This window comes from Lepidochelys olivacea, assembly GCF_965140295.1.
Source record: "Lepidochelys olivacea isolate rLepOli2 genome assembly, chromosome: 1".
Classification (NCBI taxonomy): Eukaryota; Metazoa; Chordata; order Testudines; family Cheloniidae; genus Lepidochelys; species Lepidochelys olivacea.
The window spans coordinates 55,630,905-55,653,861 of record NC_140411.1 but is presented as its reverse complement, the minus strand read 5'-3'; the positions used below and the strand labels follow the sequence as shown (position 1 = coordinate 55,653,861).

The 22,957-nt window shown below is 40.4% G+C and overlaps 1 protein-coding gene across 1 annotated transcript in view; it reads left to right on the top strand.

Moving 5' to 3' along the window:
- The window catches only part of PROSER1 (proline and serine rich 1), a 36,014-nt gene extending 14,953 nt beyond the window's left edge, over nt 1-21,061 (top strand). Inside the window, exons 5-13 of the mRNA XM_084618992.1 lie at nt 2,306-2,399; nt 2,970-3,080; nt 3,780-3,863; nt 4,874-4,952; nt 9,778-9,873; nt 9,989-10,033; nt 14,055-15,810; nt 16,457-16,604; nt 19,461-21,061. Coding sequence (XP_084475118.1) covers nt 2,306-2,399; nt 2,970-3,080; nt 3,780-3,863; nt 4,874-4,952; nt 9,778-9,873; nt 9,989-10,033; nt 14,055-15,810; nt 16,457-16,604; nt 19,461-19,583 — 2,536 coding nt within the window. The 3' untranslated portion in view covers nt 19,584-21,061. The remainder of the gene's footprint in view (nt 1-2,305; nt 2,400-2,969; nt 3,081-3,779; nt 3,864-4,873; nt 4,953-9,777; nt 9,874-9,988; nt 10,034-14,054; nt 15,811-16,456; nt 16,605-19,460) is intronic.
- Nucleotides 21,062-22,957: the final 1,896 nt, after the last annotated feature.

Genomic DNA, 22,957 nt, shown 5'->3' with positions numbered 1-22,957 from the left:
CAGGACATAAGGGCGAGGAAGTGGATGGTATGAAGTATGTGTACAGATGTTTTCTGGGTGCCGTTCGGAGACAGACCAGCTGGATGGTATTCAGCCTATTCAGGTGGCTTGTTGGGATGGGCAGGGGCCTAATGACCTAGAGGGCCAGGGTGAAAGGTGGGTGGAGAGCACACTGCTGCAGGACATGGTCAACAAAAGAGAAGTAGGAGACTTTGGATGTATAGAGAGCCATGTAGGGTACAGACCCTATGGATTCAGGTGTCTTTACTCTACATTTGGGGACTCTTATACTGTGGTTCATAGTGTTAAAGCCTATTTGAGCATTTCTTAATAATATGTAAATTCTTGATATGAGCAGCTGTTAAAACAGGGAATATTAACACCATAAAAAAATGTACTAAGTTCATGTTATGGCTGTTGTACAAACTAACAAAACAGAAAAAAGTTAAACTTGATCCACTTTTATTTTACACCATTGTGCTTATGTGTGGCTGATAGCTTTGATCAGTACCCTGATGATCCCATTTACACCACATTTTCCTCTATCAAGAAATCTATTTTAATGGAAAGTAACTATCATCGTAGTTGTTCGTTGCTATTAGCTCTCCCTGCTGCTAGTCTGGAACGTCTGTGACAGCAGTGTGGCTGGTGCTACCAGGGCTGTTAGGCAAAACGGTGACCCCCGGTATTGGAGTGCCTGCTGCACTTTGAAATGTTAGTTGTTTGCTATATTTCTTTATTTAAATTTTGTGACATTTGGAGTGTTTCACCACCACTCCACAGCATGGAGGTAACTGCCAAGAGCTGCTGCTTCTTTGATCCTGGAGGAATGTGTTGCCAGGCCGCCAGATGGTGGAGAGCAGGAGCCTGTGCCAAGCCTGGTAGCTGCAGCCTTGCTGCTGTGACATGAATTGTTCGTCAGTTGGAGTGAGAGCTGCTAATGTGAACTATGACAATAAACTCAGGGTTTACTCATCCTTTCAACATGGCTGTTTTGGCCACTCCGAAGTTCCAGTTTGTATTTTCCTGTGTATCGTATTAATTTACAAATAATTGAGAGACCCTATTCAAGATACAAGCACTGGTGGCATATGTAAGGTTGAGTTCATTTCTTGACCTGTAAGAGGGAGAAATCAGGTACTACACAGGTTTAATAATAGTTTGTGCACAGACTAATTAATTATATTTTCTTGAGTATATTATTGAGAATTGTTTGAACAAATAATGCACTATTCAAAAATGATTAGCATATAATATTCCAGGAATGTCACTCTGTGTATCACTGTGAAGCCTAAAATGTCTAGGTAGTCAATGTAAAGTCGTGGAAGCAGCTACAAGAGAGGTGGGCAAACCACGGCCTGCGGGCCGCATCCGGCCCAGGGGACCCTCCTGCTCAGCCCCTGAGATCCTGGCCTGGGGGCTAGTCCCCAGCCCCTCCCCCGCAGTCTCAGAGTACCGTGCCACCGGTGCAATGCTCTGGGCGGCCGGGCAGCACAGTTGCAGAGCTGTGGCCTGACCTGGTGCACTGGGTGGCAGGGGGGGTGGATAGAGGGCAGGGGAGTTCGGGGTGGTGGTCAGGGGCCGGGGGTGTCGATAGGGGGCAGGGCGGTCAGAGGGGTTGGATGGGGCAGGGGTCCCGGAGGGCAGTCAGGAAGGAGAGGGGGGTTGGATGGGGCGCAGGGGGCAGTCAGGGGCAGGGGTTCCGAGGGCGGTCAGGGGATAGAGAGAAGGGGTGGTTGCATGGGGCAGGGGTCCCTGGGGGCAAGTCAGGAATGAGAGGGGGGTGTTGGATGGGGCGGCAGGGGGCAGTCAGGGGTAGAGGGTCCGGGGGTGGTGAGAGGGCAGGCAGTAGGGGGTGGTGGATGGGGTAGGAGTCCCGGGGCGGCCGTCGGGGGACAGGGGCATTGGATGGGGCAGGAGTCCCGGGGGAGCCGGCAGGGGTGAGAAGCGGATAGGAGGGAGGGGCTGGGCCACGCCTGGCTGTTTTTGCGGGAGACAGCCTCCTCTAACCGCTCCTCCATACAATTTTGGAAATCCGATGTGGCCCTCAGGCCAAAGTTTGCCCTCCCCTGAGCTATAAGCATGGTCGAGAGCTCTTTTTGTTCAGAATATCACCAGGTTGATCCATCACTGTGTTTTGTGATCTGTTACCATCCAATTTTCACTTCTCAGCCATTTTTGCTTTTTTACACACACGCCCCACTGTGCCTGTGCAATTGCATGGGCTTGCAGCTGTTAGGTCCTGATCATGAGTGTGTGATAGGTATAAGAAATGACAGTAACTGTTCAACCATTTTCTTTGCAGCAACATTGTTGATGCTCAGAATTACCGCCTTATTGAGGACCTGTTCAGGATTAACATGTCAGAGAAGAAAAGGTGCAGGAGAATTCTTGAGCAGGTATTAGAAGATGTTCACTGATATTGTGTTATTTCCCTCCATATGGTCACTGCAGGATCAGGGCCCATATAATTAATAGCTAATGCAAACTATTTGTTGACAATCTGAAGGAAGTGAGTCTGTGAAGGAGGAGAGCAAATCACTGGTGGTTGTTGGAGAAGAGGAAGACTTTTTCACACATAAGGGTTGTGTAGGAAAAAAGCCATGGTAATGTGGGAGATTACTAGGGTCACAGTCCTACTTTCTTTAAAGTCATTCTGAGTACTGCCATTGACTTCAGTAGGAGTAGAATTGGGCCCAAAGGAGCCATCAAAACAAGGTGAGCCTGGATAGAGCATATGGCATACAGTGAATTGGGGAGGAGTAGATGGAAAGAAGAACTAATACACAGGGTAAGCAAAGCTATGGAGAGCTTTGAATCTGGATGTCCATGTAGGTATATTCATTATTAATGAAGGCTGCATATTACAATTCATATCCTTGTAAAAGTGCTGAATTTCAGACACTAAATAATGTAATACTATCTGAATTTGTAGCGTTTTAATTCTACTTTCTTTGGTTATGATGCAGGCTTCCAAAGGAGGCTGTAAAGCCCCTCATGCTATGATATCTTCCTGTGGCATGATTCCTGGAAACCCTTATCCCAAGGGGAAACCAAGCCGGATAAATGGAATTTTCCCAGTATGTGAAGTCTACTTAAGTTCTTCAAAGTGCTTTTGATTTAGGATGTACTGTAGTATACCTGAACTGCTGTTCATTCAAACGAAAGGAGGACATCTTGGTCTGAGTGGAATTAAAAACAATAACTTTTTGTCATAATTTGCCCAGTAACCATTCATACTGAACAATTAAAAAGAACTCAGATTTCTTTTATACAAGAAATAGAAAATTTTTTATCTTGTACCACAAACATGCTATACAGAATCATGGAAACTAAAGGTGTAAAAGGCTTATTAGTAGAGTGATTAACTTTTTGACATAATATGGGATTGATCTCTGCAATAGGTTTACTAGTCTTGATTCAGTTTTAAATGTCCTATGCTAAATGCAGTCTGTGAACTCCTTGTAGCTTATCTTTCTGGTGGCAAGGACCCCAGAATTGAATGCAGAATTCAAGGTATAGCAAAAACTGTGACGATTTAATATGCTTCTATGTACAAAAGTCCAGTGTTATAATGCAGCCTAACTGAAACTTTCTTAATTATGATGCAACAAATCCAGAACACAGTTCTGTATTTTGGAATGTGTGACTGAGACTATCAAAGTAGCTGTGAATTTGAATATTATTCAGAATAAGAGTAAGGTGAAAACCTTTATCTCCGCTTTCTCCTATTTATTTCTAAATAAATGCTTAATAACTGATGTTTTTTAATGTCTTAGGGAACACCTATCAAAAAGGAGACTGAAGAATGTACTAATGAAGGGAAGGGAATTGCAGCCCGTATACTTGGACCATCCAAACCAGTACGTCTTTAAAAACAAACAAACAAACATACATAAGTCTTATGAAATGCTGTCACATCACTAGAAAATAGAGAGACTTGAAGGGGGTATGAAGAAGCCCCATCTCTACTTTCTTGTCATTAAGCATTGATGGCTTTACTTAAGCTTCTTAACTGTAATAAGAATGCTATTCAGTGTCCCAGTATTTCTATATTTTTATTCACTATAAAGAGAGAAATTCTGCAGGGGCTTCCATTTGATACAATATGCATGCATTCTAGGAAAAAATATCAACTGGGCTAGTAAGAGGAACCAAGCCAGTTCCCGTTGTTCATCATGACCTGATCTAGAAGTTTTAACAGCCATTTCTGGCTTTGTTTCATGATCTGTGAGGCTTTTCCACATCAAAATCTAATACACAACTCCTGAAATAAGGTGCTTACTGAGGAAATTTATTCTATGGCAACACAACTAAATTTCTGATTAAAAATAAAAGTTTTTTGTTGTTTTTTTTTGTTTTTTTGAACAAATGGACAGCAAAGAACTGAATCTGACGTTTTCAATGTGAGTTGAGAAGTGTTGCAGAAATGTATGACTAGTACTTCTGTTTCCAGGTGTTTCCCAATCTAGTGGCTGTATATTTTTTTTTTTTATTTTAAGGACTGGATAATTTTATGGCCATAGATTGCATTTGTGGTTATGCAAATTAAGAGAAGGAAAACAATCCAATGCTTCAGGGCATGAAAGCTTCATGGATCAGGAAAGACTTTCCTTTTTTTCCCCTGTCCTATTGCTATATTACACAATTATGTTATTACAACAAGTATTTCACCTTCTTTAGAAGCATTCAAGTATTGGCAGCTTTAGAGACAGGGAAGCAAACATAATGAATCAGCAACATGATTTGATACAGCAAATTCTCTTTCCCAGGATAAATAACAATGATTTGTACAGTATCTAAGCATCTAAATACTAAAATTTTTGGCAGAGAAACATATTACTTAATGCTTTTTCACTTTTTTTTAATATAGGCTCCAGCAACATACAACCCACACAAGCCTGTTCCGTACCCCATCCCACCATGCCGGCCACATGCAACTATTGCACCAAGTAAGGCTTCTTTGTGCTTTAGCTTGATCCTATTATTTGATCTATTTATTTATTTTTTTTTAAAAAAGGTTCTAGTGTGGTGATACGTTTCTGGCCATAGTTACCTTTTTAGTTGGCTGTGCTCCCTGTGCGTATTCTGGGTCCTAGCTCTAACTTCTCCTGTTATCACTGTAGAGGCAATACCATGAGTGTGTGGGCTTCTTTTCCGGATTCTGCATCATTCAAAGAACTGTCAACGCCTTTCTGATTGTAGAATCTCTTATTACTGGAGGTGACATGCATTCCAGAATAGATGAGGACGATAGCTACAGAGTTCTTAGAACTCAATTGAATATAAATATTTGACTTCTGTATCATAAAAGCCAATACAGAGTTTGTTGTTGGGAAGCTGGATGTGTTCTTTGAATCTGGCCATGAAAAAGATATGCTATCCCTTTTAGGGTATGTCTGCAAAGCCAGTGGCAGCCTACAGCAGGGAGCCTTCAAGCCCATGTCAACAGACTTGGGCTCATGCTACCCCACTAAATATAGCTGTGTAGACCACTTTGAAGTTGCTGCTTGAGCTGGAACTTGGGCTCTGAAGCCCACTTCCCTCTCTAGGCTTCGGAGCATGAGCTCCAGCCAAAGCCATGACATCTACAAGCTATTTGTAGCATGGTAGCATGAGCCCTGTGAGCCTGAGTCTGTCACCCTGAGCTCAGAGGCTCACTGCCCCAGGCTGTGTAGATGTATCCTTAAAGGCAAAGACCACATCGTCAACATAAGTGAGTTTATTTCAGTTGCTTTAAGCTCCTTTCATCAAATGCTACACTGCATTAAGAAACTGCATTGTAATTAGTTAGTAAATAAAGTGAACTGAGCCTTCCTTCACTTGACTGTTTTTAAGTCATGAGCAAAACTTACGTGTAAGGTGTTTCGGTATATATCGGTGGGGAGTGTTTGTCCCCTCAGTGAATGTAAACTGCTCCTTAGATCTTTGCCATAAACCTTCATGCAAGGAATTTTAATACTGTAGCATGACGGAACCTCGAAAACTTGAATTAAAAGTGTGCATATCGGAAGTTACTTGATGTTCATAAGTTCCTTTCCATGTTTTGAGTGATTTTGATAGTGCTGTCTGTATCTTATATATGTGAATTTGCATATATGCTTTTAACACCCTTTGTGGGGGTGTAGGTACATCTTTTCATATAAGCTCTGATGTCCCTCTTCACTACAGTAACTCAGCACTAAAACAGTACAACAGTGTGTGCCAGTTACTACACCTTATAGGAAGATAAGGATGCTATTTTTATGATAGGAAACATTTACTAAACCTAATCTATCAAGATCACCTGCTATTCCAGTTTAGTACCTTATCATTTAAAGAGATGCTGAAGGACGACAGTTCCAAAGTATGACATTTACCATGAAAGGACTCTTTCTCTTGTAAATCTCCTTGCCAAAAACAAGGGTTGTAACAGCCTTAGGGTGGGAGTTGTTAGGATGGGAACAACAACAAAAAATACTGTGACCCACATATGCATTTGTTGTACCAATAAAATAAAAACCAGCAGGATCTTATTAAAGGGGAAAAGGCAAAATACCACATTTATTGTGAATACAGAAAGAATCATAGTAAGCAGTTAGTTATAGCTATAACATTCCATTCAATCTCATATTTATTCACACATTCATTCATACAAACACACACACATACACACCCACACACACAGGTTCTGCAAGGTTGTTATCATAGTTACCAGCCTTAGAGTTGCTGATGCCAAGCCACTGGCCAGGTGGCCTGGACATGAGGAGGGAGCAGGGCCTTGTCAGGTGCTCATCTGATGCTCCTGGAAGTTGGTTTGCAGAATCAGACCCCAAAGTTCTCACTTTTTAGAGTCTATTTTTATAGGAATTTCTTCCTATGCCAGTCTATGGGAATTGCTTCATCATGCTGTTGCTGAATCAATCAGCAGATAGCACATTCCTGACGGCTCCAAGATGTTATCTTGTTCTTTGGTTCTCCCATTCTTGAGGCTGTTGGGTGGATTCCAGTCTGCCCTCCGGGTGGGGTCCTCTGGTTATTTCCACTTGACGCCTTCTTCAGCCCATGGACACTGGATTCTTAGACTGGCACCTCCCTGATCATTCAGTTATTATCCACACCAAGCATCCATCCACATACATCCTCTATCTCTATTTTAATCACATGGTTAATACAACAAAAGGGTGGGGAGTCTCTGGGTGCTGTTTCTGTTGTTAGAGTATTGCTTTGAGTCTCTCTCTCTGTGAATTGCTTTGAGAACAGACTCTGTCTTAGAATGTACTAACACAATTAGCAGCTTGCAAGTTTCACACATAGAGGGAGAGAAACAGTACCAAAAACCAAGAGACCTCTTAATTAGTAATACCCTGGAATTTAAACTCTGGGGAATCAAACTCATTTGTGATTTTAATACAGAACTTCTTTAATATGATCCAACACATTTAGTATCATAGATTCATAGATATTAAGGTCAGAAGGGACCATTATGATCATCTGGTCTGACCTCCTGCACAATGCAGGCCACCGAATCTCACCCACCCACTCCTGCAATAAACCTCTCACCTATGTCTGAGCTATTGAAGTCCTCAAATCATGGTTTAAAGACTTCAAGGTGCAGAGAATCCTTCAGCAAGTGACTCATGCCCCATGCTGCACAGGAAGGCAAAAAACCCCCAGGACCTCTTCCAATCTGCCCTGGAGGAAAATTCCTTCCCGACCCCAAATATGGTGATCAGCTGAACCCTGAGCGTGTGGGCAAGATTCACCAGCCAGATACCCAGGAAAGAATTCTCTGTAGTAACTCAGATCCCACCCCATCTAACATTCCATCACAGGCCATTGGTCCAATTTACCATGAATAGTTAAAGATCAATTAATTGCCAAAATCATGTTATCCCATCATACCTTCTCCTCCATAAACTTATCAAGTTTAATCTTGAAGTCAGATAGGTCTTTTGTCCCCACTGCTTCCCATGGGACGCTGTTCCAGAACTTCACTCCTCTGATGGTTAGAAACCTTTGTCTAATTTCAAGTCTAAACTTCCCGATGGCCAGTTTATATCCATTTGTTCTTGTGTCCACATTGGTACTGAACTTAAATAATTCCTCTCCATCTCTGGTATTTATCCCTCTGATATATTTATAGAGAGCAATCCTATCTCCCCATAACCTTCTTTTGGTTAGGCTAAACAAGCCAAGCTCCTTGAGTCTCCTTTCATAAGACAAGGTTTTCTATTCCTCGGATCATCCTAGTAGCCCTTCTCTGTACCTGTTGCAGTTTGAATTCATCCTCCATAAACATGGGAGACCAGAACTGCACACAGTATTCCAGATGAGGTCTCCCCAGTGCCTTGTATAACGGTACTAACACCTCCTTATCCCTACTGGAAATACCTCACCTGACGCATCTCAAGACCACATTAGCTTTTTTCACGGCCATATCACATTGGTGGCTCATAGTCATCCTGTGGTCAACCAATACTCCAAGGTCCTTCTCCTCCTCCATTACTTCTAATTGATGCGTCCCCAGCTTATAACTAAAATTCTTGTTATTAATCCCTAAATGCATGACCTTACACTTCTCACTATTAAATTTCATCCTTTTACTCCAGTTGACGAGGTCATCCGGATCCTACTGTATGATATCCCGGTCCTTCTCTAAATTGGCAATACTTCCCAGCTTTGTATCATCCGCAGACTTTATTAGGACACTCCCACTTTTTGTGCTGAGGTCAGTGATAAAAAGATTAAATAAGATTGGTCCCAAAACCGATTCCTGAGGAACTCCACTGGTAAACCTCCCTCCAGCCTGACAGTTCACCTTTCAGTATGACCCGCTGTAGTCTCCCCTTTAACCAATTCCTTATCCACCTATCAATTTTCATATTGATCCCCATCTTTTCCAATTTAACTAATAATTCCCAGTGTGGCACCGTTTCAAACGCCTTACTGAAATTGAGGTAAATTAGATCCACTGTGTTTCCTTTGTCTAAAAAATCTGTTACTTTCTCAAAGAAGGAGATCAGGTTGGTTTGGCACAATCTACCTTTTGTAAAACCAAGTTGTATTTTGTCCCATTTACCATTGACCTCAATGTCCTTAACTACTTTCTCCTTCAAAATTTTTTCCAAGACCTTGCACGCTACAAATGTCAAACTAACAGGCCTGTAGTTACCCGGATCACATTTTTTTCCTTTCTTAAAAATAGGAACTATGTTAGCAATTCTCCAGTCATACAATACAACCCCTGAGTTTACAGATTCATTAAAAATTCTTTCTAATGGGCTTGCAATTTCATGTGTCAATTCCTTTAATATTCTTGGATGAAGATTATATGGGCCCCCCCGATTTAGTCCCATTAAGCTGTTTGAGTTTTGCTTCTACCTCAGATATGGTAATATCTACCTCCATATCCTCATTCCCATTTGTCATGCTACCATTATCACTTCCTTTCTCCCATCTATTTTCCCAAGATAGCATGGAATGGAAAGGGGCAAGAATTTTGCTCTTCCAGATTGCTTCAGAGAGCAAGAAATCCATTTATCTCAGTCTCCCGTTGACACTGTTTTTATGAGCCATCAGAGAGCTGCCCTAACTAAAACTTACATTGGAATACATGCCTCTCATCCTATGCAGCCTGTAGGGTTAAGTAGCTTTGCTTTAACTAATAAGGGAACATTTTAGAGCCTTGAAAGTATCCTTGTAACAGAATGATACAGACTAGTCCACTCTTAAACCATTTGTTTGTATTTATTGACTTTTGTTTGACGCATATGTGTGGTCTTTGCATTTTTTTAGGTGCTTACAACAACGCCGGTCTAGTTCCAATGGCCAGTGTCCTAGCACCAAGCTTACCAGCTCCTCCACCATATACTCCTAATCAAGTGGGATCAGGTAAAGCATGTGTTTCTGTATAAATGCTGGCATAAACGCATTTTTTTAAATGTGAGAATGGATAACTTATTTCTGAAGTTGTTCTGCCCTTAAATAACTGTTGTTCTCTACATAGAAAACGAAGACCTTTCCAATCAGGCAAAACCTTCCCAAAATCAAGGTAAAGTGCAGCAGCTCTTCAGGGAAAATCTGCTGTATTTTGATGTAATTTAACATTCCTTTCAGAAAATTATAAATTATTTTTAAACCTCAAGATTTTTAACTTAATCTGAATGAACATTCGTACTTTGTATTTTTAATTGTGTGCATATTCGTCCAGATAATATAGCAAACAACGAAGACAAAATACTCTTAGAAATGTAGTGCACTGAAATTCATTACTAGCCACTGTTTTTCAGTTGCTGAAAAAATTGCTTTTTGCCTAATTTGGGGCCTGATCAAGTAGCATTTTTGTGTATGTAAGTCACAGTGGGAGATTTGAATGCACAACCGCCACATTTTGCTGATAGCACAATATGTGCACAGATTGTAATTTGTTTAAATCCAGTATGTGGGGAAGGTTTCATAGTTGCTACTTGTGCCATTCCTATTATGTGTCAGAAGCTAAAAACAAAATAACCTGAACTTTTTTCAAGCTGAATTTTTTGTCTTCTGTTATGCACATAAGCAAGTAACCAAAACAAAGTAAAATGGCCATGTTAAAGGAGCTAACATTAAAAATTATGGGAGAATGTTTTCTCTCTGTTTTGTCTCCATCCCCTGTACCCAGGTGTAGTTGCTCAGGAATTTTGCTACTTAAAGATACGCTTTGTTATATGCTTATGATAGATACACAGGTAAATCAATACAATTAAAAGGACAACATCCTCATCAAAAAGCAGAGTACCAATAACAGTCCTTGGCTCTCTTGAATCTAGATTTCTCTGATACCAACTTTGATGGGTCAGAGCCAAGAACTGTGGTTATTAGTTAATTCTAGGGCTGTTGATTAATCGCAGTTAACTCACGCGATTAACTCAGACAAATTAATTGCAATTAAAAAAATTAATCACGATTAATTACACTGTTAAACAGTAGAATACCAATTGAAATTTATTAATTATTGTGGATGTTTTTTACATTTTCATATAGATTGTATTCTGTGTTGTAATTGAAATTAAAGTGTATATTATTCTTTATTATAAATATTTGCACTGTAAAAATGATAAACAAAAGAAATAGTACTTTTCAGTTCACCTCATACAAGTACTGTAGTGCAATCTCGTTGTTGTGAAAGTGCAATTTACATATGTAGATTTTTTTTTTTGGGTTACATAACCATTCAAAAACAAAACAATGTAAAACTTCAGAGCCTACAAGTCCGCTCAGTCCTACTTCTTGTTCAGCCAATCGCTAAGACAGACAAGTCTGTTTACATTTACAGGAGATAACGCTGCCCTCTTCTTATTTACAGTGTCACCGGAAAGTGAGAACAGGCATTTGCATGGCACTTGTGTAGCCAGCACTGCAAGGTATTTACTTGCCAGATATGTTAAACGTTCGTATGCCCCTTCATGCTTCGACCACCATTCCGGAGGACATGCTTCCATGCTGATGACGCTCATTAAAAAAATAATGCATTAATTAAATTTGTGACCGAACTCCTTGGGGGAGAATTATATGTCCTCTGCTCCGTTTTACTCGCATTCTGCCATATATTTCATGTTATAGTAGTTTCAGATGATGACCAGCACATGATGTTCATTTTAAGAACACTTTCACTGCAGATCTCACAAAATGCAAAGAAGGTACCAACATGAGATTTCTAAAGATAGATACAGCACTGGACCCAAGGTTTAAGAATCTGAAGTACCTTCCAAAATCAGAGAGAGATGAGGTGTGGAGCATGCTTTCAGAACTCTTAAAAGAGCAACACTCCAGTGTGGAAACTACAGAACCCAAACCACCAAAAAAGAAAATCTACCTTCTGCTGGTGGCATCTGACTCAGATAATGAAAGTGAACATGTGTCAGTCCGCACTGCTTCTGATTGTAAGTGAGCAGAACCGATCATTAGCACGGACACATGTCCCCTAGAATGCATGAAGGGACATATGAATCTTTAGCGCATCTGGCACGTAAATATCTTGTGATGCCAGCTACAACAGTGCTGGGAGAACACCTGTTCTCACTTTCAGCTGACATTGTAAACAAGAAGCGGGCAGCATTATCTCCTGCAAATGTAAACAAACTTTTTTGTCTGAGTGATTGGCTGAACAAGAAGTAGGACTGAGTGGACTTGCAGGCTCTAAACTTTTACATTATTTTATTTTTGAATGCAGTTTTTTGTAACATAATTCTACATTTGTAAGTTCAACTTTCATGATAAAGAGATTGCACTACAGTACTTGTATTAGGTGAATTGAAAAATACTGTTTCTTTTGTTTTTTACAGTGCAATTACGTATAATAAATATAAAGTGAGCACTGTACACTTTGTATTCTGTGCTGTAATTGAAATTAATATATTTGAAAATGTAGAAAACATCCAAAATATTTAAATAAATGGTATTCTATTATCGTTTAACAGTGTGATAAAATACGATTAATTTTTTTGATCGCTTGACAGGCCTAGTTAATTCTTCAATTTGGAGTTCAGGAGGAGGTTGTAGAAAGAGAGTCCAGAACGTGGAGCACAGATCCTGTTTTTTTGTAGAAGAGGACAGAAGTGAAACTTTTTGCATTTTGTTTGCAAATATCTAAGATGTTTAAGTTTCAAAATATTAAGAGTATTTGCATATATCAGTTTAAACAGTATCCTAAGATCTTAAGGCTGAGTTTTCACTGGTGGAGCACTTAAGGTTATAAAGGGGGCACAGGTAAATTTAGGGTATAACATGGAGTTAAAGAAGCCGTAAGTTTTGCCTCCTAGATCAGTGTTCTGTTCATGGTTAAACAGAAAATGTTAATTTCTAAACAAAATATAAAAGTGATTACAACATGCCTTATTTCTCACCCACAATGGAGCAAGGGAATTAAATTAAAAGTAATGGGAACAAAGAACACAATAGCATTTATAGGGAGAGCAAGGTGTTATAAAAATGCTATGGAAGTGACTAGAATTAAAGGGCTCAATCCTTATGTAGTATTTACATAGCACTCCAAATTAGTTAAAACACAGTTTAGCACAAATTTTGGGGTGTTGAGGTCAAACAGTTCTTACTCATGGAAATGCCCACATTGAAGGTGAAGGGGCTACTCACATTTAGTAAGAGTTTCAAGACCCATAATAAGCTCTGAGACACCAACTTTCAGACCTAGACTTAGTGTCCTCTCTCTCATTTAATCTGGTAGTGTGCCTTCCTGCTTTCCTCCAGAGAGCATCCCTCTTTGTTCACTTTGTAGGGTTGATATAAGCTGAACTTTGTGGTTTTAACTGTAGTGCATTGGTACTTGAAGATGGGACATTTGATCCTCAGTTGGAACAAACTGTTTTTAAAGACTTTGTTTTTATGGGCAGGTTTCAGGGTTAGCTAGTACACCTGTAGCACACATGAATCTCATAGTGTGCTTCCTCTACTGTCCAGATTGTGATATACAGAATCAAAAACAGTGAAAGAATTAAGCCTACCTACCAATAAAATAAAATAACCAAACTTCTTCTAAAATTATGTACTCTGCAGTTGTGGACTGGATTCCAACAAACTTCTGTAAAATCCTGGCATTCTACCTGTTCTAGAATTAGTGTAGACCCTCATATAGAGCTCATGTGGAGAGCAGAAATTGTACCAGTGCTGAATGCTATTATGGGTGCTGCTAGATGTTAGGGGCAGAAATTTCTGTTTACCTGTCTTACATAGAGAGAACAAATTTGAAGATTTAAACTCTCTTGCACTAGCTCATGAAGAAGTTGTAAATGCCATAGAATGGGTTAGACATAATTGCTCGTGCGTGTAATAGATAATTATTGAAGGGAGACACATAGATACATGTAGTCTACTTTCTGCATACTGCATGGCATATATCACTTCTATGTAGATACCTCTATATTTTATCTTCATAGCCTTCCATGTAGATTGTGTATATACAAACATGTATGTTACTGCTTGTGTATCATATTTTATAATTATATAAGATGCATTTGTGTTGAACTGAAACATTTCTGTCGGTTTCAAGTATTCTTACCAGTTTTGTTTCTTTGCAGCTTTTTCTGCACAAGCGAATCAGCTCTTTACTCCTCATGGTTCTAATCCTTCAACACCTGCTGCTACTCCAGTTCCTACCCCATCCCCTGTCAAGGCGATAAGCCATCCATTAGCACCTGCCACTGCAGTCATCTCTGGGATGAGCATGTCTACCCCTGTGCTTCCTGTTTTCCCAGGGCAGGTCTCCTCTTCCATCCATACATCTCAGCCATCAACCCCGACTCCATCTGTCATCAAATCCCTTTCATTGCCTGGTGTTCCTGTCACATCTGTTCATAGTGCAACCTCCATCCCTATTCCTGCAGTTTTCTCTGGACTGGCTTCTATCCCTGCTGCTACGCCAGCTCCACAAGGTTCTTCTACACCATGTGCCACACCTGCCTCTAATGAAGCTTTTGCATCTGCTTCTGCACCATTTGCTGGCCTCCCTTTTTCTGCAACCTCTTCAATTGCTTCAGTTAATAATCCTACTCCATTGTCATCAGTTTTTGCTGGCCTCCCTTTGTCCTTGACCCCCACTCCTCAAGGGATATCTAGTCCCATTCCCTCTGCAATTGCTAGCTCTCCTGCCACTAGCATCTCTGGCCCACTTAGCTTGCCTAATCCAATTCTGTCTGTGTTAAAGGGATTTCTGACATCAAATGATACCTCATTAATCAATGCTTTACCTTCTGCTGTGACGAGTGAGCTTGCCTCTTTATCTGCTCTTGCTAATCAAAGCTCTGAGCCTCCTGCCTCCTCTGTAAACAAATGTTATACTCCGTCTGTCACACCTACACCACAACGTTCTTCCACGCCAGGCCTGGCCATTTTCCCGGGTCTTCCATCTCCCTCTGTAGCCAATCCTAGCCCCACTCCCCCAACATTGCCAACGCAGTCACCATTAACCACTTCACAATCTATTATACCAGTCAGCTGTGGCGCCTCCGTTGCGCTTTTGCATGGTGCAAGCCCTACTAATCCTGAGCAGCAGATTTCATCAGCCCCAGTTGCCACAGGTATTCCAGTTCTGGTCAAAACTGAACCCATGAGCCCTACTCTCTCAGCCTTCAAAGGCCCTTCTCATTCGGCTGGCCCATCTCATGGCACGCTAGGATTGTCAGCGCTTGGGCGTGCATATACCTCTGCAACTTCAGTGCCAGTCAGTTTACCTAGTTCCCTTAATCCAGCATTATCAGGTCTCTCCTCTTTGAGTGCTCCCTTAAACAGCTCCACTTCTCTTGCCTCTATTTCCCTTGCCCCACATGCTTCCTCTGCTCCAGTTGCCCCAGTATTTAATGGACTTCCTCCCTTCACGTCTCTGACCAGTAACTTTGCTTTTACTGGTAACCCAGCACTTACACCACCGGTCACTGTCCCAGGGTCTTTGTTAGCCACTCCATCTACAACTGCTTCATCTGTGTCTGCTTCTCATGTGAATTCTACAGCCGCTGTTCTCTCAGGACTCACTGCTTCAGCAACAGTCTCTGCTTCACCCTTTCCGCTTAACTTGTCCAGTGCCGTCCCCTCCCTATTTTCTGTCACCCAGGGGCCTCTGGGATCATCAAACCCATCCTTCCCTGGTTTCCCTGTCTCTAACACACCCACTGTCACTCCAGCTCTCCCTTCTTTCCCTGGCCTCCAGGCATCTTCTGCAGTAGCAGCAGTTGCACCGCTGCCGGCAGCTGCCACAGCCCCATCTCCGGCTCCGGTCCTGCCAGGGTTTGCCTCGGCCTTTAGCTCAAACTTCAACTCTGCACTTGTTGCACAGGCTGGGTATGTTTCTGTTTCTGAAGGAGGTCAAAACCATTTCTTTCTCAGCAAAACATTGATTTACTTTAGACATAGATGGTATTTCCAGGCATAATTACAAAGTACTTTTAATATTTTAAATGGTTACTTCAGCAGTAGATTTCCATCTGTCTTTAGAATTTAAATGAGGAGGCCAGTCTATATTTTGCAACTAGTGTCCAGGATTCCAGTTTCTATAAGGTCCAATCCTGCAAGGTGATGAGTGTCTTCAGCTCTATGTTGAGGGTACTTGGCACCTCCTACAACATGCTAGGATTTTGCAAGAATGGGTCTAAAATATGTATCAATTTACATACTCAGGTAATAGCAGACAATATCCTAGCCTTTTCTGTGTCAAGAAAAATATCCAACACTACATTTTCACCTACAGAATATTCATGCACAAGCAGTAACTGCACACGAGATACTGGCTTGCATGCTCAAGTTGCATGTATGTACCAGTGTCCTGGCTTATACATGCAAACATTGTGTGGATGCAGCTTAGGTGTGCTGTTTGGGAAACTTAGTTAATTGAAGTTTAGAAACCCTGGTGCTGTTAGCGAGATAAGAAATCTAGGATAAAATATTGTTGAAAGTGTTCCTAATAACTGCCATGTCTTGGTTATTTCAGCCTGACTTCTGGGCTGCAAACCCCAGGAAATACAGTTTTCCCTGGACTCTTATCTCTTCCTGGTATACCTGGATTTTCGCAAAGTGCTGCACAGTCTTCCCTGCAGGAATTGCAGCATAGTGCAGCAGCGCAATCAGCGCTACTACAGGTAAGCTGCATATTTCTTGATATTGCACTGCCTTAAGGCCCCACTGAGCATTAATTGTTCAATATCAAATCTTTGCTTTTAGAAAGCATAGCTTACGTTAAAGAATTGGCTACGAGGCTGATGCAGTACACTCTGATAATCCAACATTCGGTTGTCTGAAGATAGCTGTTGCTCTTGGGGGACTGGACTGTCATCAGTGGCGCTTCAGCTGACTTTCTCTAAAGGCTATAGATATGTTAAAACCTTTCTTATGGGTGGCATTGTAAAAGTGGGGAGGAGGAAAGAAGGGGACAGATCTGACGTGTAAAATTTGTAGTATCTTAATAGTGCACTGACCACATGCTTGGGAGACCTGGGTTCACGCTAATTTTGTGACAGGTTTCAGAGTAACAGCCGTGTTAGTCTGTATTCGCAAAAAGAAAAGGAGGACTTGTGGCACCTTAGAGACTAACCAATTTATTTGAGCATGAGCTTTCGTGAGCTACAGCTCACTTCATCGGATGCATGCCGTGGAAACTGTAGCAGACTTTATATATACACAGAGAATATGAAAAAATACCTCCTCCCACCCCACTGTCCAGCTGGTAATAGCTTATCTAAAGTGATCATCAGGTGGGCTATCACCAGCAGGAGAGTGAATTTGTGTCGGGGGGTAGAGGGTGAGAAAACCTGGATTTGTGCTGGAAATGGCCCACCTGATGATCACTTTAGATAAGCTATTACCAGCTGGACAGTGGGGTGGGAGGAGGTATTTTTTCATATTCTCTGTGTATATATAAAGTCTGCTACAGTTTCCACGGCATGCATCCGATGAAGTGAGCTGTAGCTCACGAAAGCTCATGCTCAAATAAATTGGTTAGTCTCTAAGGTGCCACAAGTACTCCTTTTCTTTTTGCTAATTTTGTGATTTTAGGCAAATCACTTAATCTGTGCTTCATTGGTTTTTACAGACAGAGAAACCATTTTCTTTGTAAAGTCTTTAAGATCTACAGCTGGAAAATGATAAGGGAACAAAAAATTACCTACAGGATTTTAAAATTATACCCATATATATTGTACTAATGGAAGACATTGTTCTTGTTTGCATGCTTTGATCACTGAAATTATAATTTAAATATAGATCTTAGTAAAAAATACAATAAGGTTGTGAAGGAAGGCTTAATGTTAGAAAATTAGTGAAACTCTTCTTAAAACCTCAGTCTCAAATGAAGCCATCTGGAAAACCACCCCTCTTTACCGTCTCTGTGAATCAGACCGCTTTCCTAGCGTTCTGTAGTGGCTGTAGCATAGATATACAACAAAGAGGACCTGGGGAAATTATAGACCAGTCAGCTTAACTTGGATACATAGAAAGATACTGGAACAAATTATTAAACAATCATTTTTTAAGCACCTAGAGGATAATAGGTTGTAAGGAATAGTCAGCATGAATTTGTCAAGAACATATTATTCCAAACCAACCTAATTTCCTTCTTTGACAGGGTTATTGGCCTAGTGGATGGGGGAAGCGGTACACATAGTATCTTAATTTTACTAAAGCTTTTCATACAGTCTCACATGACATTCTTATAACCAAACTAGGGAAATGCAGTCTAGATGAAATTACTGTAAGGTGGGTGCAAAACTGGGTAAAAGACTGTACTCAGAGAAGTAGTTCTCAATGGTTTGCTGTCACATTTGGAAGAAATATCTGGGGGGCAGGCCCACAGGGGTCTGTCCTGCATCTGGCACTATTCAATATTTTCATTAATGACTTGGATAATGGAGTGGAGAGTGTGCTTATAAAATTTGCGGTAGAGGTGGCAAGGACTTTGGAAGACAACATTAGAATTCAAAATAATCTTGACAAATTGACTTGAAATCAACAAGAAGATAAAGACAAGTGCAAAGTACTACACTTAGGAAGAAAAAAGTCAGATGCACAACTCCAAAATGGGAAATAACTGGCCAGGCAGTAGTGCTGCACAAAAGCATCTATGGATTACAGTGGATCCCAAACTAAATACAAATCAACAATGTGATTCAGTTGCAAAAAGGACTAATATCATTCTAGGGTTTATTAACAGGAATATCTTATGTCAGACACAGGAGGCAATTGTCCCACTGTATTTGGCACTGATGAGGCCTTAGCTGGACTACTGTGTCCAGTTCTGAGTATCACACTGCAGGAAAGATAGGGACAAACTGAAGAGAATCTAGGAGAGATCAAGAAAAGTGGTAAAAGGACCTGACCTCTGAGGAAAGGCTAAAAAAGAAAAATATCTGTATATTAAGTCTTGAGAAAAGAAGACTGAGAGAGGAACCTGAAAAGTCTTCAAATTATGTTAAGAGTTGTTATAAAGAGGATGGGGTTCAATTGTTCTCCATGTCCTCTGAAGGTAGAACAGCAATGGCTTAATCTGCAGCAAGGAAGATTTAGATTAGGAAAAACTTTCTAATGATATGCTTTGTTAAGCTCCGGAATAGGCTTCCAAGGGACGTTGTAGAATCCCCATCATTGGAGGTTTTTAAGAACAGTTTATTTAAACACCTGTCAGGTTTATTTGGACCTGCCTGAGTGCTGGGGGCTGAACTAGATGACCTCCTGAAGTCCTTTTCTGCTCTTCATTTCTATGATTCTCTGTTTCAGGGGGAAATTGCTATGTAATTAAAGAACCGCCTACACTTAGATATACTTCCTACCCCTGTCATACTTCCTGCCCCTGTCTCCCTCCTCCGCAGCACACCCAACACGCTATTCTGAAACTTCTCTTGTTAAGAGTCCTGTAGCATGAACAGAAATAGTTCTCCGCATGGCTTTTTTTTTTTTTTTTTTTAAAGTTCCTTCCTAACCTGCTTGCTTTCTCTTTCTTGAAGGCACATTCAGCTTCAGCTCTAGAGAACTATCCAGCTCAGCCTGATGGTTTTGCTAGCTATCCCTCTGCACCAGGAACACCGTTTTCACTGCAGACAAGTCTACCCCAGAGTGGATGGCAATAAATATCATCTTTTTCTTGACAAGCAAGACATATTTGAAGACTGCAGTGGTGGCTTGACAGAGCCTGGTCCTGTTGCCATTAAGTCGATGGCAAAATACACATTGACTTCAATGGGGACATGATCTGGCCCAGAAATTGGGACAGAGAAGGAAGACAAGAGAGTGAAGAGATTCTGGGAAACTGTTCTTGTGTCAGATTACAAACAAATCCATGATTACTTGCTTTGAAACAATTTAGGACGTGATCCTGTGATGTACTGAACATCCTCAACTTCCTCTGTAGCTAGGGAGTTGGATGTTTGTTTCCTCATAGGACCAGGCCCTTTAAACACAGACTTCCTGTGTAAATAGAACGATTTGCAGCGAAACGGTATGGGGAAAATGGTATTCTAAATAGTGTGTGGTATTTTTCACCCATCATTCTTCTCAAATGTGTATGGTATATGTGGTAATGTAGAAAGAACATCTAGATTGAAATTAGACACTTAAAGCTGTAGACAATCCTTAGTGTAGATACACATCTCTGGTTACCATCAGTAAGAGTTGTGTGCGCAGATCAAGGTCCGTGTATGGCTCTTGGGATTTATTCTCTCCTTCATATGCATGAGTAGCTCTTCATTAGCATCAGTAGTATGTCAGGGGGAGACTAGATCAGATTCTTAAAATGCCATATGAAATATTGTTGTGGACCTGCTGATGAACTGAATACTCCTCTATCTGAGTCAGAACAAAAGGAAGCCAGACAATGATGCTGTACTCCATTCTGGGATAGGAACTAGTTACTTTTAATTGAGTAAACTTTAGCTAGCGAGGAACACTTCTTTACAGAAATGCAAACAAGCCTTTCATTTTGCCTCCAAGATATGCTCTTTAACATCCCCCTATGTTAATGGAAGTAATTGTATTGCACATAGACTACCTATCCATCACTGTTTGCCGTAGGCTTTTGTGAATGTTTACAGTCATGGACCAAATATTACTGTCACACTCATGTAAGCAAAACTTGGTTATATTCCATGGACTAGCAAGTGTGTGAGTGAGTGCAGAATTTGGGCTATGGATTTTTAGCATTTTTCCTTGGAAAACTTACATGATTTTAAAGGTAAATAACTGAATTGACTGCATTGGCTAGGAATGGTATGACACAGCATATGGAAAGATCTTGCTTTGTAAGTAAAATGCAGCGTGTGCACTCATAATAATTGTAGTACCTGTGGCAGTGTGTAACACATCATTGAATATCATCTGTTTAAGAAAAACTCTTGATCAAGTTCTAAAAGACAGTAGAGATGATGATATGCAATCATGTGATTTTAAAATAAACTGTAGAAGATACACTGTAGAACAGTTCTGCACCTAGAGTTTTACTTTTTTAAAGATGGATTCTGCTGGAAGACGTTGCTAATGTATTTTCTTTCAATGTGTGAACAAACTTTTTTAAAACCTTAATGGGAATTCCTGTATTAGTTTTTAACACAATTTTTTAAAATAAGTTTACACTCATGGCACAAAGGCTTTCGTGACTGTTTGCCTAGTAGTTTATAAAACACTTGAATAAACAATTTTTTACAAAAAAATTTCCTGAAGTTTTATCTTAGATTAATGGAAGTGAGAGATTCTATGGTATAATGTAGAATTTTGTGCTGAATATAATGTAGTTACTTAAAAACCAACGGTGCAATACTACAGCAAATATCCTGCTGAATATGTCTGAATCAGACCAGTATTTAAATACATTATTTGATTCTATAATACTTTAAACTGCATGTAACTGTCAACAGCGATAAGAGTGACACAGATGTTTTCAAATGTCTGAGATATAACTTATCGGTGAATGAAAATCTTCCAAAGCAAGACCGAACAGTTGCTGCATGCATGCTTTGATACTGAAGCTGGGAGAGGAGATGTCTCTTCACTGTTTTCTTCAACTTGGGCGTAATCCTACAGTGTGCTGAGCAGCCTCATTTTCCTTTGAGGTCATCTTGTGGGTTCAACTGTCTTTTCTCCAAAGCTACTGCACAACTATTATTGTCTAGCACTTTGTTAATTTTCAGGAGGAGGAAGATAAGGTAACAGATAAGGTTTCTCGTTTCAATTTAATATCTTGGAAGGTAAGCATTGTGTGCCAGTGAGGATCCATACTGTCAGACATAGAGCCTGCACCATTTTGGGGCCAGGATATGTAGTCCATGTCCAAGAACATTAAGGCAATTGGTCAAATTTGGATCTAGTGTAAGTGGGTGCAACTCCATCGAAGACAGTGCAGTGGCTGTACCTGTTTCCATCAATTCCGAACTTGGCCCTGGTATATTATGTCGTTGAGTTTGCCCATCAGATCTCTATTATTGTGCTTTACAACAAATATTAGGCAGCAGATATGATACTTATACACAATACATAGAAAATTTGGCTGTGGTTTAGCTACCCACTTCACTCCCCATGTAGGGAGACTGTTTCTGACCCAGCTGTATTAAAATGTGGACCACCTCAGTTAGATCTCTGTTTTCCAAAGATACAGCAGATATTTCAACTCTCTTGAGATGAATTCTATAAAGCACTAGAGTGCCTTGGGTCAGGCATCCAAGTGCAAGTCAAATGTTACCTTTTAAGCAAAGTTAGCAGTTCACAGAAGAGCCAATGTCAATTTGCTTCCCATACTCTTTCCCACATCAATTACTGATTTGTGACTATTTTACCATAGAGTAATGGAATCATAGATAAGGAACTTCAGTAACCTTGATTTTGTTACTGCAAGCAACAGTGCGGTGTATTTAGTTCCATGTTTTCAGTTTTTATTTGTTAAACACACACATTCCCAGAATTTTTTTATTTTATTTTCCAAACATTAAAACCGGGATGAAATCAAGTTTAAAAAAAAATTAGAAACATTGGGGGGAAAAAGAACTCCCAAAAAACTTCCATAATCTACACATTTTACTACAGTATAATTGAAACTTTTTTTTTGTACCAAGGTATTTTTTGTCTCAGAGCTAGTAGTTTTTCCTGAAATTGTGGTTTGCATATGCTCACAATTTTTTTTTTTTTTGAAGTATCCTCATTCACATTGAGTCTCTTGCTGTCTTGGAGGTAGTCCAACTTTGAAAATATGCACTCTGTGTCAGTAGATTGAGAGGATGCACTCAAAGCTTGCTGTGCCACTTTGCTGAAGTGGGAAGTGTGTTGATGACTGTTCCAAAAAACTAACATATCCAGTTTCATGTTGTCAGGGTTAGGCATGTTCATGTAAGTAGTAAATTCCCCTTTCAGATTTTAAATTTCATCTTTAGTGGCAAATGGTTGAAACTCTGGCATAACAGTCCAAGGCTGCTGCAAAATTCACCCTGAGGAAGGGGTGTAACATCTGGATGACATAGCG